This window comes from Trachinotus anak, unplaced genomic scaffold, assembly GCF_046630095.1.
Source record: "Trachinotus anak isolate AG129_WGS33_773 ecotype Australia unplaced genomic scaffold, CSIRO_AGI_Tana_v1 ptg000032l, whole genome shotgun sequence".
In the NCBI taxonomy this organism is placed as follows: Eukaryota; Metazoa; Chordata; class Actinopteri; order Carangiformes; family Carangidae; genus Trachinotus; species Trachinotus anak.
Window position 1 is genome coordinate 13,753,745 of NW_027273883.1, and position 18,628 is coordinate 13,772,372.

General features: G+C 41.5%; 1 protein-coding gene across 2 annotated transcripts in view; it reads right to left on the reverse strand.

Moving 5' to 3' along the window:
• Positions 1–2,754: 2,754 nt before the first annotated feature.
• Positions 2,755–18,628, reverse strand: part of galnt1 (UDP-N-acetyl-alpha-D-galactosamine:polypeptide N-acetylgalactosaminyltransferase 1) — a 38,653-nt gene continuing 22,779 nt past the window's right edge. For both annotated transcript variants that reach the window (XM_071470470.1, XM_071470471.1), the window contains exons 3-14: positions 16,787–16,926; positions 16,517–16,685; positions 12,204–12,370; positions 11,480–11,607; positions 11,290–11,369; positions 10,728–10,898; positions 8,530–8,647; positions 8,023–8,203; positions 6,441–6,580; positions 6,088–6,186; positions 5,739–5,873; positions 2,755–4,899 (exon numbers count right to left, since the gene is read on the reverse strand). In XM_071470470.1, the coding sequence (XP_071326571.1) occupies positions 4,753–4,899; positions 5,739–5,873; positions 6,088–6,186; positions 6,441–6,580; positions 8,023–8,203; positions 8,530–8,647; positions 10,728–10,898; positions 11,290–11,369; positions 11,480–11,607; positions 12,204–12,370; positions 16,517–16,685; positions 16,787–16,925 (1,674 nt within the window). In that variant the 5' untranslated portion in view covers position 16,926 and the 3' untranslated portion in view covers positions 2,755–4,752. The remainder of the gene's footprint in view (positions 4,900–5,738; positions 5,874–6,087; positions 6,187–6,440; positions 6,581–8,022; positions 8,204–8,529; positions 8,648–10,727; positions 10,899–11,289; positions 11,370–11,479; positions 11,608–12,203; positions 12,371–16,516; positions 16,686–16,786; positions 16,927–18,628) is intronic.

Consider the following 18,628-nt stretch of genomic DNA (forward strand, 5'->3'; position numbering starts at 1 on the left):
TAATTCAATTCACTGAAGGAAAGAGGAAGTGGTGCCAGCTGTCAGCAGTACATATAATACTACATAAAAAAAAATGTTAATAGCTTATTTGGTGTACTTAATTTTCCAAAATGTAAACAAATATAGCCTAAAAACAATAAAAATAACACATAACGTAACATAACATAATTCCACATAACTAAGTGACATTAATGTCTGCCACTGTCTGAAACTCTTCTCATAATAATCATGAGATCTTTTCTCCTAATGATGAGACAATGAATCACAGTTATGAAATCAGGTCTCCAGACTTTACGGTCTCTGTACCACATGGAGGCTGCTGGTTGCGGCCTCTGTAACATCTGATAGTTAACATAACAGCTTAACCGACATGACAGCATCTCCCTCTGAGCAGGTAAATGTTGGATTTGTCCCATTAAAGTAATCAACAATTAATATTATCAGATGGCTCTAAATTCATGATGTAATGACACTGTTTGTCTTTTTTTTTTTTTTTTTTATACAAAAGATTGCTATTGTACTCAGTATTCTCAATATAACAATACATCATCAGCTAAATCTCTCTCATACTATAAAGTAAATGACTATTGTAATAAACTGTTATGACATAATCTAAAATGTATAACTTCATTCTTTGCGAGAAAACTTTCAACTGATGTGTTGCAACATACGACCACTTCCACCAAACCAAAGACGAGTCTCAAATTATTGAGAGTCAGCTCAGAGTCTGAATAATAAAACGTGAAGCTGATTCCACGAACAAGCATCAATAAAACACTAAAACAAACAAATTAGATGGACACACACCTCTAAGTTTCCCCATGGGCCACAGTCTGATTCGACTTTGATACATTTTCTCAGATCAAACACTCAAACATAGTTCTTCAGAGGCCTGCAGCACATAAACCAGAGCGAGGTGATCCTGAGCTCTAAATCTCCTTATCTGCAGAATCACTCATTTCATTCACGAGGAGGAACAGCGCGAGTAAGAGTGAGACGTCTGCTTGAAGAGGACTTTTCTTGGATCTACGCAGCAGATTTAATCTTCACTGAGGACCAGAAGAAAGCAGAGGACCAGAATTCAAGTTCACACACATTTACGCCTCTCTGACTCCTCAGGATGACTCAGCAATGTGACCTGGAGAGCCTGTTTTTTGGTCTTATTTCAGCTGGAACCATTGCTAATCTGTAGTGAGAAGTTTACTATACCGGAGATGCTCTCAGAAAACAAATGCAGACACATCAATATGTAATATTTAAGATCTGTATGCAAAGCACTGTTGTCTAATATGTCTTCCTGATGGCTCTTGGTGGACCTAATCCTGACGAATGAATAATTCAACAGATCAAGTCAAGGAGTTTGAGTAATCCACTCTCCACAAAACATGTACTCAGACTGCAGCCTGACTCTATTACCCTCACACTGCTGATGATTAAAAACACAGAGCAGTCCCAGTTCCCCACAAGACTTATCTTGTTTCTGCTCAGACTCAACCCTTCCAAGCAATGTGTGTCTCACTGTGGGGAGATAAGAGAGATTAATCTTTTTTTTTTTTTTACACCCATGGTTGCCTCATGCAGCAGTTCAAGCCTCACCTACTTTTCCTCTTTGTTTTGAAATTGAACTCTTGAAGCAGCAACATCAACCATAAAATCTCTGCTCGATATACATCACAATTATTAAAACAACAAATTTAATAAACTAGAAAACAATCTCAACTCAAGGTCTACTTACGTGCTTGTTCTGGAGCTTTTGACCGTGTCACACTTCTCAGATAAGGTTTGCTTAGTTGTGATAGGGGCACTCTTAGGACTTGTTGTCCATGTTGGCTTAAAAATTAAGCTTGACGGTTCATTTTCAAGCACTGACCAAAAAAAAAAAAAAAAAAAAAAAAGAAACTCTCTTGTTCTGGAGCTTTCAACTGTATCACACAGAATGAAGCATGTAAGTGGATCTTACAGGTACCTCATGATGACCCTATTCATGTTCTTACAAATAGGTCCTCATTTTGTTTGTACAGTGCACACTCTCAAAAACCTGCCTTACAGTCAGTGTCACAAGTAACATAATGTTCCCACAAAGGTAATCAAAAAGAGGACCGCAAGCAAACAAACATGCACTTAAGTGATTTATAACAATTTAAAACAAAGCAAAAAACAAAAACAATTTATGATGAAGGAAATGCATTACTTTAGCATTAGTTCCTTTCGGTAAGAAAGACTGAATCAAAACAAAAGTGTCGTTTGTTTATAAGAAAACTCTTGAGTTTAAGTGGTCAACTTCTATTTTCAAGAAAAGAGCATTACCTCAAATTTAACAATCCCCATTTGTTTATAGTGTGTTTATGGAAAAATACAACGTTAGCAGCTATACAGTCCTGATTTAATATTTTTTTTAACTCTAAAAATTCCCCATTCGTTGGGCTATGTACTTAAGTCATCAAGTTAAAGTCAAAGTTAACTCACGGTTTTGTGAAATAATGAACTTATCTTCCTACATTAGAGCAATTATCAGTGCCCATGGTACACTGATACTGTTTGTGACGGAAAAGAAGTTGTGTTTTATAAGCATGTGTACAGACAGAGGCAGAAATCAACACTGTCCTTGTATTGTTCTGTAAACTTTTTCACCTTTATTTTCTACATTTGGATCAGCTCAGTGTGGAAGCCTGGACATGTCAGTCAACTGCAAACCCCCGCCCCCCAAAAATCAGAGCAATCGATACACCCCCTCTGTCTCACAATCAAAAAACGTTCACATCTTAAACACAGTCACTCACCCAGACATGAAGAAATAAAAAAAATAATAAAAAGTCGACAGCCTCCTCTCACTACTGTGTCCACAACAAAGATGAACCAAGGACTTGTCCTGTGTGTAAACCCTTCCTCCACTGGAGGAAGCTGAAATGGTTAAAACCTTTATGAAACCACCTCCCCTGCCCTGCCTCGCAGCCACAGGAGTGATACAAAAAAAGTATAAAGGAAGCATGATGGTTGAAATGAGTCACTGATGTAACTGTTCAGTCTGTTTAGCTCACTGAGATACAAATTGTGAAATATTGCAGATGAGCTTGTAAAGTGAGATATGTAGTTATGGATTAAGATATGTCATCTGCTGCTGCTGTGCTCTTAGTAATCCACAGTTCAACCCTTTTCCTCCCCTTCTGCTCTCTACAATTATTATTCTGTCCCTGATTAATTCTCCAAAACACACCTCAGCGGTGTCTCTTTGATTTTCTAACAACCACTTTCTAGGCATCGTTTCCTATTGTAGATATGTCCTCAGGAGAGTGCGGAGCCTCGGCTCTGTTCAGCAAATAAAAGCAGCCTTTGCTCTTTTTGTACATCGGAAGCAGGAGTACGCTGATCTGCTGTCAGTCTATGCTACGGGCTCTTGGTTGTCTGAGAGCTGTTTGTTCTAGTAAACAGGAAACTGATGGACTGGGATTAGTACTGAAGACACGCTCACACCCACACCAACGCATCCATCCACACACTCCACTGGAGGAAAGAAGCCCTTGGAGTGTATTTTTTTAAGAGGTCATTGAGAAGAAGATATGCCAAAATGGATTTAAGTATCAGGCTAATGCAGCCTTTTTCCTATATGTATACAGGATGTGTGTGTGTGTGTATGTGTGTGTGTGTGTGTGTAACTATGCAGTGCCTTATGGGAGAATTCCCTATGGTTTAACACTACATCAGGCAGTGAACATCAGTTACATGTGCAGAGTCCTGTGTGTGTGTGAATGTGTGTGTGTTAGCTCTATGTTAAACATCTTTAAAGACAACAGAGACAGACAGAGAGACTAGGGTTACTGCTCTGTGGCACTCTCACAGGACTGTAGAAACAGACAAAGCCATGTAAAAACTGGACATAGAAATCTCAAGATATCACAAACATCATTATCTCTATCACTAGAACTCTGCTGATGGCAGACGTAGGGTCCTCATGTTTGATCCTCTTGTTTTTTTTTTTATGTGCGGTCCCTTGGAAAATCCCTCAGCGAGGAGGCTTCAGTCTGTAGGATGAAATGCTGAGGAGTAACACCAGAGGGAGACATATACTGCTGCAAGACTGTAGGAGGGGCCCTGACACATGCATACATGACAGTCTCACACATACACACAAGCTCACATACTCATGCACCCTTCTTCATAGAGTTTACCAGAGTTCATTTTCAAAATCCATTACAAAATTAAATAAAAAAAGAAAAAAATAAAAGAAAAAAAGAAATCAACAAGGAATTCAGCCCCCTTCTCAAAGCATACATTCGTCTCAGAACACACACACATTCACACACACACATACGGACACATAAGTGCACACACTCTCATAAGAGGCAGTCAGTAAACCTTAAGTGATGAGCTGAGGGGTGGACTGCTTCGTCCAGGGGAGGTGTGAGTGCAGAACCTCGACTCCACCAGCCAGTCTCATATTCACGCCCAAGAGCGAGTCACTCAGCGCAGTTAAAATCTCTTTTTAAAAACAAAACAAACATAAAACAACAGCCATCATCCTCCAGAGGGAGTCTTTCCTCTCTTCCTGCTCTGAGGAGGGTCGAACACGCTCCTCCTTCTGATCTCTGGCAGAGGTAGTACCGTCCAATCCGTCCTACTCTCTTCCCGAGTCCCTTCATGGGAAGTCTTTCCTTTCTTGGTGCCCAATCTTAATAAACATGTCCGTTCCCCTCATTGCTTACTCTGGGCAGCTGTGTGTGTGAGTGTGTGTGTTTGTGAGTGTGCGGAGTGTGGTCAGAAGACCTCTGGTAGTGTGACGTTGCGGAGCAGCCACTGTTGAGAGCGTGTGTGTGTGCAGTCCCTGACGCTGGGCACCTGGCTGTCCTCCTCGCTGGCCTTGTCCAGACACTGGTTACTGTTGACGTGGACCAGAGTCAGCTTCTGCACAGCAGAGAGACACAGAGTGGGTGTGTGTGTGAGAGGATGCAAATCAGAATTTTGACAGGTTCATTTGAATTTACATGACCATATAAATAAACCTTTATTCAAACAGTTCATCTGTAAGTTTCCTAGTTTCATTTTCTGTCTCAAAATGAGACACAATACGGTTGTGGCAGTCAGTGTGACGTATGCTGTGGCTGTGCTGGGTAATGTGTCAACTAGGATATCTTAACCTAAAACTGAAGACAATAAATATCCCACTGATGAAATTACTGACCTTGCTGGTCTGAAATATGTGCTGTCATATTGTTTGTGTACTGGGAATACACAAGGCTCATTATTTTCAGTTAAAAATATCTGGGAATTTATCCATTTTCCTTTTGATTTATGAAGGAACAATTGAAAACTATAAAAAAATATATACAAAAATCAAATCAGAGCAAAAATATGATTTAAAAGTCTGGTGTATAATCAGCACCTCATTTGTGTTTTTCCCCAGTTCTTCCTGTCACTTTCTATTACACAATACATTTTCTGAGCCAGCTCATTGCAGGAGGAACTTGTTTACTGACAAAAACTGCTTCTTTTGTTTGTTTTATTTGAATGTTTTATCTATTTTTTTGGCATATTGTCTCCTTTATTGTTTTCATTTCACCACTGTTGCTTTTTTTATTTATAACTTTCCAGATTTTTATGGTGTAAATTAACAACTGAATTTTCTGCATGAGACCTGCATGAAAATCCTCTGTGTATCTTTTTATCTGTTTCAGTAAATCTCTACATTTATTATTTCCTCCCATACCCCTAACAAGTATATTTGCATCATTTCTTCTACTCACCACAGGGTCGTACTCCCAGAGCTGGTTGCCTTTGAGGTGGTGGCACTTGAGCATCATGACGGGTCCGTTTAGCTTGGACACGTCTAGACACAAGTCGTCTGTCCTGATCTCCTTATTAGCCGTGTAGGAGAAAACCTGCCATGTAACATGAACAGATTTCAGCTTTTAAAACTAATTTGTTGCATTTTATCACATTTTACAAGCACTTCTCTCTTTCATGATTACTTCCAGGAATGGCTACAGGGTGACTGCAGCAAAGTGTTTACTGTTTACATAAACATAGATAATTTTTTCCATTTTGTGTCAGTATTTATTCCTTTATGTTGTATTTTGCTCTGTCTTCTGTTACCTGGTTGCCTCCCATGCCGTGGCAGTTGAAAATGCCGACCTTCTCATTCTCCTTGCGGGCCATGTTGTCCAGGCACTGGTTGGTCTCCACGTTGCGTATCTGAGCCAAATACACACAGAAACCAGAGTCAGCAACACTGCTCCCTGAGCCTAAAATTACACATTTTAATTCAAACTGATTTAGATGCTTTGTGTCCTCTTGGATTTGAAACTTAAGACAGTGAGTTGCGAATGCATCTGTGTCTGTCTGTCTATCTTATAGTGAATGACGGCATCTATAATGCTGTGACTCAGATAGTGTTGTGTGTGTGTGTGTGTGTGTGTGTGTGTGTGTGTGTGTGTGTGTGTGTGTACCTCTCCCAGCGAGTAATAGTGCCTGGGGATCTGGGAGTCAGGGTAGACGTTCTCCAAGTACCAGCTGAAGGGTTTACATTGAAGCTTTTGTCTCAGATTAGTGCGAGACGTGATGTCACCGTAGTCCACTTTGGTCACACCTGGACACACAAACACACACAGACATTAAAATAAAGGTCAGTAACTACGGCACCAAACTACACTTACATAGTCCTGGGTTTGTTGTTGAATGACTTTTAAATGCATTTTTCCATTTAAGCATTATTTAAATGGTGTCATTGGTAAAGCAGAACAAGGCCACACCCAAACACACACCCAGTGTCACTGAACTGGGTCACTTGCTTGAAAATGCCTGATGTTGAAGGGCTACTCCAGCAAAAATCGATTTGTTGATTTGTATCAAATCATCTTTAGATTAGGTGGAGCTGGCTCCTTTGCAGACGGCAGTGGGGGCATGGATTCATGACCATTACAAAAGATTCCAGTAAAGACAATAAAATCTAAACGTTTCAAACCAGCTTTGCAAGCCACTGAATGAGCTGTGACAGAGAAAGAGCAGGAAACAGGCACTTCCAGATCTCTGACTTGCTGTCTCTAATTTTTTTCCACATTTCAAATTTGTCGGCTGTTTTCCCTGTTTGGAAAAGCAACTGAGCCAATCAGAGCTTTGTAGGCATGATAAAGTATGGCAATGTAATCTATCTTTATACAGGTTGTTAAAAGTCAACTCGCATGAATAATAATAGTAAAATAATAAAACTTAAATGATAATAAAATGTGCTTCACAAAAAACATAAAAAGAAACAGGAACATTAAAAATGTAATAAACGATTTTCTTTCAAAAAGAGACAAAGCTAAGAGATGTGAAAACAAAATGAATAGTAAACAATATGACAATTGATACTGTAAGTAAGGTTAAAATATAGTTTTTTGTTGTTTTTTATCTTAAGCTTGTTTACGTGATTGATTTGTTAACTGCCAGTAGCTCCTTCTGTGTCAACTTTAACAGAACGGATACATCAGTTACTATTAACAGGTCATGGCAAAATGCTACCTCTGCTAAAGTGAAAATGGCCAAACAAATAATAACTTAAAAATGAAATGACAATTCAAACTATCACACTACATGCTGTACCTGTAAAAGTCACTGCAAGCAGGTGGTTATGTGTTAAAACTGCAGCATCGATTACTTTCTCTGCCTGGAGGTGGTGATATCAACATTTCTACATCTACGGGTGTAAACTGGGTTTGTGAAGGAATTACGAACAGCGTCCACATATGAAAATATTCGTATATTACAGAGTTTTGCTTTACTTTTGGTTGTCTCTCCTTTGCCAGCTTGTGTGTGTGAGTGTGTGTACGCGTTTGTGCGAGTTAATATGGGGGCTTTGTAGCGTGAAATTACTCGCCGCCCCCCCTGTCCTGCACTACTGGGTCGCAACTGCAATATCACACTGTCACTGGGTTAATGGATAGATCACACCTGCCACAGAGATTAACCTCAACACATGAGCACATACATGCATACTTGCGTGAGCACACACACACAAATACACACACAAACACACATGGTCCAACTCACCAGGAGAGATGATGTAGAAGAAGTTTTTAAATTCATCCATCCACACTTCTGCCAGGCGTCGGTTGTTTTTGTTGATGATCTGTCCCGTTCCTCCAGGGAACGTGTAGGGTGTTGCCTTTCTAAACACGTGACCCACATGCGAGCATGTCACAATTTCCAGAGTCCCACCGCACTGCCAGATCTGTGAAGACAAACATACACAAGTATGGTTTACTGTGTACAATACAGACTCACTACAAGGCCTGAACACTGAATGAGCAAACAGTGCTGGGAGATAGATGACACAGAATGGCCCTGTCTGTGTTGTGACAGCCAGAATAAGTTTGATTAAGAGTCAGCCAGGATGACAAAGTATTAGTGGAGTCGACAATTTAGTCAGAGTAGTTAAACTCTCAAGTGTAATGTGAATGCATGTGTGTCTCTGGACCTGAGCAGACACTCCTGAATGCCTGCCATTGAATGAAGAATACAGTCTTCATTCGGGTGGATGCCGGTCTGTTCACTCACTCTGAAAGAGATTTCTAGGTTCTCTCCACCCCAGATGTCCATGCCTGCATCATAGGTGCCGATCTCCTGGAAATAATCTCTGTCTATGGAGAACAAGCCGCCTGCCATGGTGGGAGTCCTGGACAGAGGCAGGAGAACAGGGTAAATTAAGAGTGAGGTAAGTCAGTGCCACTTCACCCACTTAAGGCCTGCTCTCTAAAGGTCACACAGTATCTACAGATCCCAGCAGGGTTTTATATTTCACCGCTCTCACCCCCGGTTCATTTTCCTGTTTGTCCATGTTCTGTTTTTCTGCTCACTTCTGTTGTTGTGATGGTCATGTCAGTGTTTCATGGCCTCAAAGCTTGCCTCCTATTTCTCTCACTCAAAAAATTGTTTCCTCCCTTGAACATCAGGATTATTTTTCATGCTGTCTGTTATTGCTTTCATTTCACATCTAAGTTTGCTTATCCACACACAAAACCTGAGAGAACAATACCCGAGTTTGCTTGCAGCATTTGGCTGAAAGCAGGAAATAATAAGTTATGCAGATGTAAAGAAAAATAAATACCCCTGTGTTAAACAAGACAGATAATAAGAGCATAACTAAAAGTAGTGAACTGTGGCAGTTTTAATTATGCGTGTGTGTGCTTTCCTTTGTACTGTAACATATCAAAGCTCTCTAACTCAGCTCAGACTTCAACACATCACAATAAAGCAAACAAAACCTACTAATTTACAGTGAATCTTTGACATGTGCAGTGTAGCAAAACACTATTTCTAATTAAAGCCATTTATATAAACAGTGAGTGTTTACCACTTAAAAACACTGTTTATATACTTACTAACACACCATGACATTGAAATAAATGCTAACGCTGCCACAATAAATAAAGAAAGGAAAAACATACATAAATAAAAGGCTAGTAATTTGTACTGAGACTGTGAGTGTGTTAAATCTCTCCACTTTTCTTCTGGAGAAATTTACAGCATCTAATTGACCCAAGGTCATTTAATATGTTCAGAGGATTTTTCATAAGTCTTCCTTATACCTTGGATACTTGGTGTGATTTTTTCTGGCCAATAGCTGTAAAGACAATCTTCCCAAGTGACCTCAGACTTTCGCACAGTACAGTAAATTACAAGGTAGAAGAGCCTCTAACAACCAGTTTAGCTGCTGAGGTTTGCTGCTGCACGGTCACTCTTTGAGGCCTCTCGGCAGTGTGTGACAGCAACAGGCCTGCAGCTTGCTAAGCACTGGCTACTGAAGAGCAGTCCCCTTGATAACCATATAAACAGCCATTTAACAACAAATGCGAAATTTGACAAGTTGAAATCACACCATTGTAGTCCACTGATTTGCCACTGCCACATTCTCTACTATGTGAACTAGAATGGTGCTTAATTGAAAGTCAATACACAAGCCTCCTTCTGAAATCTCTGCTGTTTATTGTGCTTACCATATAGCTTTGAAGTCTTCCCAATAATGTGTAACTGCTTTGATACAGGGCAGCGTTTATGTAAATTGTGTCATTAGTGTAAAATACTTCTTAATTTCCTGCCCTACCACTACAACCCACTTTTTGTTTTTTAGGCCACTTACAAGACACCCTTAGGAAACTTTTGTCACTCAGAACTGTGAAAAACAACTGAAAACAGGGGCAAAGAGTGTTACATAAAGGATATTATGTGTGTGACCTTGGATAATGGCGTCAAGCATGCTTTGAAACAAGAGCAGGAAGAAGAGATGATAGACAGGCAGGAATTATCTTGATTTTACTTCCAAGGCCTGGGTCATGAGAAACGGTACATGGAACAGAATCACACAGAATCTTACATAAACATCTTGACTTTATCTACAGACAAAAGTTCACTGTATTCTTTCAGTATTCCTGCCTTGAGAACATTTCATGATTATTAACTGTTGAAAATTAAAAGGGGAAGTACGATGCATACATCATTTGTGAATGCCTATCAGCGCTGCACTGACACAGGCAGTGAGTATGATCATGAGTGCCATAATACTGACATGACTCAGGCCTGGCCCCTGTAGGGAAAATCTCTCTTTGCTTGACCCAGCAGAGGTCAGAGGTCATCATCAGCTGAATAACAGCGGCCCTTGAGCTGGTAGAGATTGAACAACTTTCTGAAGGACTTTTAAATACTGCAAGTCAAACCCAGACGATTCAGTTACCAGTTCGTCCCGCTGTATCACCCACCTGACAGGCAGTGTGCGGTCTCCTTTGCGGCGGTCCATCTCTCTCTGGGGTACAGGGTACCAGCGGAAGTTGAGCTTCCAGTTGAAGCCTCCGTAGGTCATGTCGGATCCTGCCATGTACTCAAATGTATCATCACTAATCACGTCGATGATGGGGCACACCACCGTTTTCCTAAAGAAGACACACACACACACACACACACAGACACATGCAGTACATCAGCCTGCTGTTCATAACCTTGGGTGGTCATCAATCATGTCTAAGTGCTCATCTGCAGGGTGTGGCACCTTCAGAACCAAATGCATTATAACAACAGTGCATGCTGTGACTTTCCATCTGCCATCACTCATTACTCATTACACCTTCTTAAACCTTATGTGCTTTCTGTGTGTGTGTGTGTGTGTGTGTACCTGATTGTGGGAAGCAGTAAACAGAGAATGAGTAATTAAACATCAAATAAACACAAGGACAAGCCCCCTGCAGGCTGAACAATAGTCTATTGATTTTTTTTTTATGCTTGCCAAAGGTGTGTGCGTCTTTTGTGTATGTGTGTGTGTCTCACTTGTCTTGCTTGATGCGAGCGAGCAGAGGCTCAAGCCATCCTGTTGTGCATTCACAATGAGCATCCAGAAAGGTTATAACCTAGAAACATGGAGAGAAAACATTAGACAAACCAAACAGTGCACACACCATATGGAGAGCAGGTCACTGGGTATTGGATGTCACATTTGTGCACGCACACACACACACACCTGGCCAGTGGAGATGGACGCTCCTTTGAGACGAGCACGGATCAGTCCGGACCGTTGCTCCATCCTCACGACTCTGACAGGGACTTCAAGCCTTCTGACATACTGCTCCAAAGGTCGCTTTAGGAAATCTGAAACACACAAACAAACACATATGAATTCAAAAGGATACAATATACACACATAAACCCACACACAAGACAGACAAAAACACACACAGCAGTGGCTGGCTTACAAGCTGTTCCTCCAACCTATTCATTTTGTACCAGCAGAGATCAAAGGTAAGTGTGTGCTTGTACTTTTGCTTGTGTGCAGGTGCCTTAGCATGCTTGCCAACACCCCTTCTACCTGCAGAGAGCTCCCCTCACTACACTCACCAAAACACAAACACATATACACACTCTAGTTGCACCATCAAACCTGAGGTCCCATAGGGTGTAATGGTGCTGTGTGGCGGCGGCTGGGGGGGGATTGAGGGTAATAACAGAGTGTAATCCCTGCGGCTGGCAAATTAAAGACCTAATCTCCCCCAAACAGGGATTAACAGCATTGCACAGAGTAGAGTGGCACACACACAGCACATATATGCTGACTGACTGTTGGGTACACACACACAGACACACAGAGAAACCCAGCAAAATCATACAGCAGCTCTCTAAATAAAAATAGGCTAAGCCTCAAACAAGAGGCACTGGAGGAATTATCTGCAGTGTGTGCGTGTACATACCTCTCTCGCTGGCATCGTCCACCAGGACAATTTCCTCTAGCAGTGTGTGTGGAGAGCGGTCAATGACGGAGTGGACAGTTCGCAGCAGTGTGCTCCACGCCTCATTGTGAAATACAATCACCACGCTGGTACGAGGAAGATTATCGGGGTATAACTTGTTCTTGCACCTAAGAAGAGAATATATAACAATCAGAATGAAGTCTTCAGTGACAAAAACCTTTCAGTGCTGATTGATACAAAGATACCTAAAGCAACTATAAATCAGATTAATCAAAACGTCATAAGGTACAAAAATAGACTGGTAAGACAATGACAGCCACATCGGCAATAAGTAAAGATGTAGACTTTGAACACAGACAAAACTGAGCTGACAGAGACAGAGGGAGAGAAGAGAAAAACACTCTGGTAGAGACATCACAATCCAGCCTCTGTCTGATTGTAAGAGACTGCTACAGACAGAGCTGCAGCTAAAGTGAGTCTGCATGAGAGAGCTGAACAGGAGGGAAACTGTTGGGACTTAATATCTACTAAACCTCATTAGTCAGTCATGGAATCACTGCGTTAATTAACTCATCATTTATGGCCTCGTGAAAAATCATATTTTTATCGACTTCAAACAAAGAAAACTAAGGGTGAATAATGAGTGAGCAACTGAGCATATATCCCCAAATTTAGACACACACACACAGAAATGGTGGGTAAGCACGATGACAGTTGAATAGTGTTGCTAATTAGAGTGTGAGTCATTATCAAAGCAGTGCAGAGCGCACACATCAGACTCTGTTATTGAGAGACAGAGAAGGATGTAAATGTGTAACAGAGGAGAGCAGGCATGAGTGGACAGAGAAGAGAAGATGGATATTAGTGAAGTGAAGACGGGGCTACAGACATATTCAATAGTTCTCCAAAGTATTCCCTGAGAGATACTTTGTACTTAATGGCCTAAATGAGTAGTATGATAATTCAAAACAAAGTTTGAGTAGCTTAAGTGACACCTGACCACTTGCTAAAGCAGAATTAGGGCTTTAAGGTTAATTTTCTGCCTTCGAGGTAGCCATTGATTAACGTTTATTTTATTTTTGCATGAAAATGAGCTTGCAGAGATTGGAAAATTGCTTGACGTAGCAAGCATAGCAGTAGTTGGCTTCATTTTATCAAAAGAGGTCTGTCACTGTCTTAACTGTCTGTTAATGCAGTACTCCTCCCGGTCTGGTTATTTTATCTATAAATGGATTAGTGAAGTGAATTTCCAGAAAATCTGCTTCTGTGTTTTAAGACATTTATCACATTTGGGATTTATCATAAACTGTAACAGAAGATTTTATCCTCAATGCCCTTCCCTAGCTTACAGCTGGTAAACACTTTTATTGGTTTGGCTAACAAAATCAGTTTTGAGGTTACAAAAAAGACAATCTTTCAATTTGTGGGTTTCTACATAAGAGTGATTGATGACATTTTGGGTAGTTTTATTTCAGTGTTATGCAGATTACAGTAGATGCTGTAGAGATTAGTGCACATTCATATAATGCACTGCAACACTCATCTATAAAAGACAAATTACCACAAGTGTCATTTTGCCACAAAAGCTTGCCACATCCTATCAACCTATTTTTAAGGCATATGTGTATTTCGTCATCAACTCACCAACCAAAATAAACAATTAATTTTCAAGGAAACAGCTTTGAAAGCATGCTCTAATCATTGAGAATAACACAGATATTACAGATGGATTGATTTGCACAACAGATGGCACAAAATATGGACACATCTATTCCAAATGAATGTTAAATATTACTCTCCAAAAAAACAAACAAAAAAAAACAAAAAAACAACAACTCAGTTTTCCTAGAGAACACATGTGGACAGGAGACATAGGCACACATCTGTAGTTCAAGAAACACTGAAGCCTGCCATGAAACCTGCATTCAAACTGTCTGACATTTCACTGCCTCACAGTCAAAGAACCTGTTATCTCTTGATGACAAAACTGGAACCAGCCTGTGACTTCCTCCCTCTGACAGATAAAGCTCTCACAATAGCCAAATGGAATATGATCTCTCTTCCTCCAACCTCGTAACGCCCTCCCTCCCTGTGATCTTCCAAAGCACTGGAACGCTTCCTTTCTCTCTGCTGCTGATTCTGACAGAGGGAATGTAACAGCGACAGAGAAGAGGAGGTCAAGCATATACTCCATCCTGCAGCTGCTTCTGGAGCATGTTAAATAACTCACACAGTGATTCTCAGGCTGCAGTGCATGCTAATCCCCTCTGCAAGGAAGCGAGGTTGATGAGCACACAAGATGATTCACTGTAAAAACAGAGACACCCTTGGAGTCTTTCAAATTTTTTATACGTCAGTTCATTATTTCTCGGTCCTCTGTTTCACAAGCACAAAAAAACAAAAACCCAAGACTTTCCAGCTGATGGAAAACAAGACCACTGTGTTTCCACCAGACCAACATGTGTTGACACATGCGCGGGCGCACACACACACACACACATGCACACACACACACACACACGCACACGCATGCACACGCATGCACACGCACACACAAACACACACAAACACACATTATGTCACATGATGTGGATTTTAAAAACTGAGGACTTGTTGTGAGTCCTGTGTATCCAAACAGCCAGGGTGGTGGACCAACATTTGGCAACAGTAACACAGAGTAATGAGCTAAAGGCCGCTTCTACAGCCTGCGGATGGAGGGAATTTTTGGGATGGGCGGGCAGACTGGTTCTGATTAAACAGCGTCACTCTTGCAACATTACAAACACACACAGACACATGCGTATACATATAGAGCATGTTTTCCTAATGTTGAAGTCAGAATCTAAAAAAGGAGAAAATGTCAAGTTTTCTGAAAGGTGTGGTCATGGAAAGTATTTTCATATACTGCAGATCCTCCCAACCACATGTACACAAACACAGACACACACACACACACACACACACACACACACACACACACACACACACACATATATACACATAAAAACACAAGCATTTAGACTCAATGGCTGTACTGCTGACAATAATGAAAATAAAACATAAGTGAGTTTCTGCTTCCAAGTTTCAGCTTGTGGAAACCCGTTTAGCTATGATGAATTAATTCAGTTTCCCTAAAAACCTGCAGCGTGCACACACATACACACACACACAACAAACAACAAACAAATAACAAACATACACAGAAACAAACACAAACGTACGCATACCTACACACACAGGCACACATTCCCTTGCTCGATATTGACTCTTTCTTATCTCCTAATTGGAAAAGCAGATAGACGGAGAGAAGGCTGAGTGAAAACACACCTAGTAATCAACTCTCGCTCAAAGACTAAAACCCATTTCACGGATCAATGTCCTCTTTCTTTTCTGCCTGTCTAGTGTGCATGTGCCCCTGCCTGTCAGTCTTGCGTCTGTCTGTCAGTCAGTCTTTCTGTCTGTCTGTCTCTCTGAAATCCTTCGTTACTGACCTATGCATGTTCCTCTGCTGAAGCGAAAAAAGCGGCAAAGGCGGATGGAAGGCTGAGCTGGTTTCCACCTGCTTGAACTTGAACCTTGACATGTCTTCCATGCCGCTGGCCAGATGCATGTCTGTCTGCTGTTATGACTGCTTCCCTTTCTGAAGACTGAACAACCAGCAGCCACTGGTACTGACAGACACTTCAGTAACACTAAAATCCTCATTACAGACAAGCAGATCTGTGAATTGCACATGTAACCTAGTGTTACTAAAGTAAAATAAACTACTTTCTCATTATTACCCTTAAGTTAGCTTAAGGCATGGAATACCAGAAGTCAACATGTGCTGTTAGCCTCAAGGCCTTGTGAAATGGCGTCATTGCTTCCTTAATGTCATGTATTTCCTGTTGAAACAGGAAAGTGAGGAATAAATCTTTAGGGTCAACCAATGGGCTGTTAGATACTGAGAGAAAGGCAGTTCGATTTGATAGGACAGGCAGGAAGGCAGAACTGTTGAATGATCTGTCATCATTTTATTGGTTGGACCTTTTAGTAACACCCACTGGTGCAACATGAGGTCCCCACATATTAATGTAGCAGTTAGCTGTATCCCACTTCGTCAGTATATACAAATGCTAAGTAGCTTTTAAGTCTGTATTCTGTTCACACTGGAAAAGTAAAATAATCACACAGAACACCCAGTGTGCATAGTACAGGGACTTTCAAGGTATACTTTGTGTTCACACTGATTTTTAAAGGCTTTAGGCCAGACTGACAGCCATTTTAAGGAGTAAGTGACAGGACAGATGATTGGCTACAGGGAAGCTGCTCACCCTTCCAGGCGGACGTCAGGCAGTGAACGATTGAGGGCAATCATCTCAGAGGCCATGAGGTTGAACTGGTTGATCTTAAACATCTCCTTCATCTTCTCCTGGTTCTCCTTAGGGATCACCACAGGCTTCCCCCCTTCACCGGGCCCGTCCCGCGGCCTGGTGAGGGCATCTACAAAAGAAGCACACACAGATTGATCAGAGAGGATGCTGGAGAATGTGTGAGAGTCTGCCTCTTTGATCACGTGTGTGTATGTGTCAATATACACTCACCGTCTCTCCCGGGCAGTCCTCTCTCTTTCTTGTCGTCACACTTGTTGCACTCGCTGAAGTAGAGTAGAATGAACATGTCCAGCATCACCCACACCAGAGAGGTGGCTAAAACCACCTTACAGTAGGCAAACCTCCGCATCCTAAAAATGTAATCAAAGGAAAGGAAGACAAAAATATTAAAGCTCTGCCTGAGGTGAGGAGAGATGGTGAGCCCGGAGCTTCGCACACAATCAGAGCCTTTTTCAAAGCTCTGCAGAGATCACTCATTTTTTCTCATATCTCCCTTCCTTTTTACCTCACTCCTTTCAACCTCCACCCCTCCCACAGCTCTTTGCCTGAGTATCTTCTCAACACCTCCATCTGTCCTTCCGTCTGCCTGTCTGTCTGTCTGACTCTCGCCTCTTATCTGTCAGCTGTTTGCCAGCGTCTCTCCAAATGGTCACCTCCACATTTTTGTGTTACATCACTCCAGGAAAAAACCAGTAAATCTGTGATGGCATTTGTAAAAGTTTATTAGTTAGGTTAGCATCTGGCGCCATTATAAGCACACTGAACATCTGTGTTTTGGAATGGATGTTAGTGATGCTTTAGTTGCTTTCAAGTGTCAGGCAAAGTTACACAGCAGAAACAGACATCTACTGTATCAGAGTTCCAAAATACCCTGCAGTGTACAAACCAATCTGCCCTTTGTACATTTAACATACCAAATCCCTTTGTGCTAAAGTGCAGTCACACACACACCCCTGCAGGTAAGTGCATGCGAGAGCACACACACACACACACACACACACACACGCACGCACGCACGCACGCACGCACGCACGCACGCACGCACGCACGCACGCACACACGCACACGCGCACGCACGCACACACACGCACACACACACACACACACACACACACACACACACACAGAGCAGAGAGAGGAGCTGTGATAGTAATTGCTTTTCTTTGGCAGGGAGCAAGAGACAGACACATTAAAATTCCTCTGCTCCCCTTTCCTTCTCTCCTCCAGCACCATCTCTCCTCTCTCCCTCCGATTCTCTGCCTCAATGATCCCTCAGGTTGCAGCAGCAGAAGGGAGAAAATTAATTTGGCCACGCTGATTTCTCTTGTGCCCCTGGGAGGAAAAAAAAGGTGCTTGCGCATAGCTAGTTTAGCTTAGCTTAGGTTAGCTTTGCTTAGCAGCCATGGAGGAGGATGGAGAACTGCAAGGCAGCATTTCTAAATTCCACCTGATAGGATTCTGGTAGCATAAAGTGCCGTGAACAGCAGAAAACAAGAGTGAAGATGTGTCTGTTCTCTAAAAGTTTGTCTTTTCTCAGACTTTTGTGCCTGCAGAGCCAAATAGTTTCAGTGTCCTGACAATACAGTAGTTTGACTAGTTCTAGTTTAATCTATGTACTTAAAAGTATCCACGCTGCAGCAGAGCATGATATACATTTTCTCCGTACAGAGATATATAAAAAAAAAAAGGGGGGGACATAATATTGAATAGGGTTCCACCACAAATTGCCATGATAATCATGCTACTTGTAATGGCAGGTGAATGCTGCAATAAATGGCCAATAACATGAGCACTGATATGTAACAAGGCCATGCCAACTGCTGCAGTTTGACCAAAAGGAAAAAAAAAAATACTGGTCTCAAATGCAAAGCTGACCCCAACTGGAGACTAAAATTTCACAGCTCTTGTCAAACCTTTAAGGAAATTCACTGAAACTTTGTAACCTTGCAAGACTGTATCTCTTAGGCTGACAAAGAGAAACTGGTGCAGAGAAACCACCAGTAGTTGAGCGCAATACTTTGATCTGTAGTCCCACCAGGAAGAAAAGAGTTT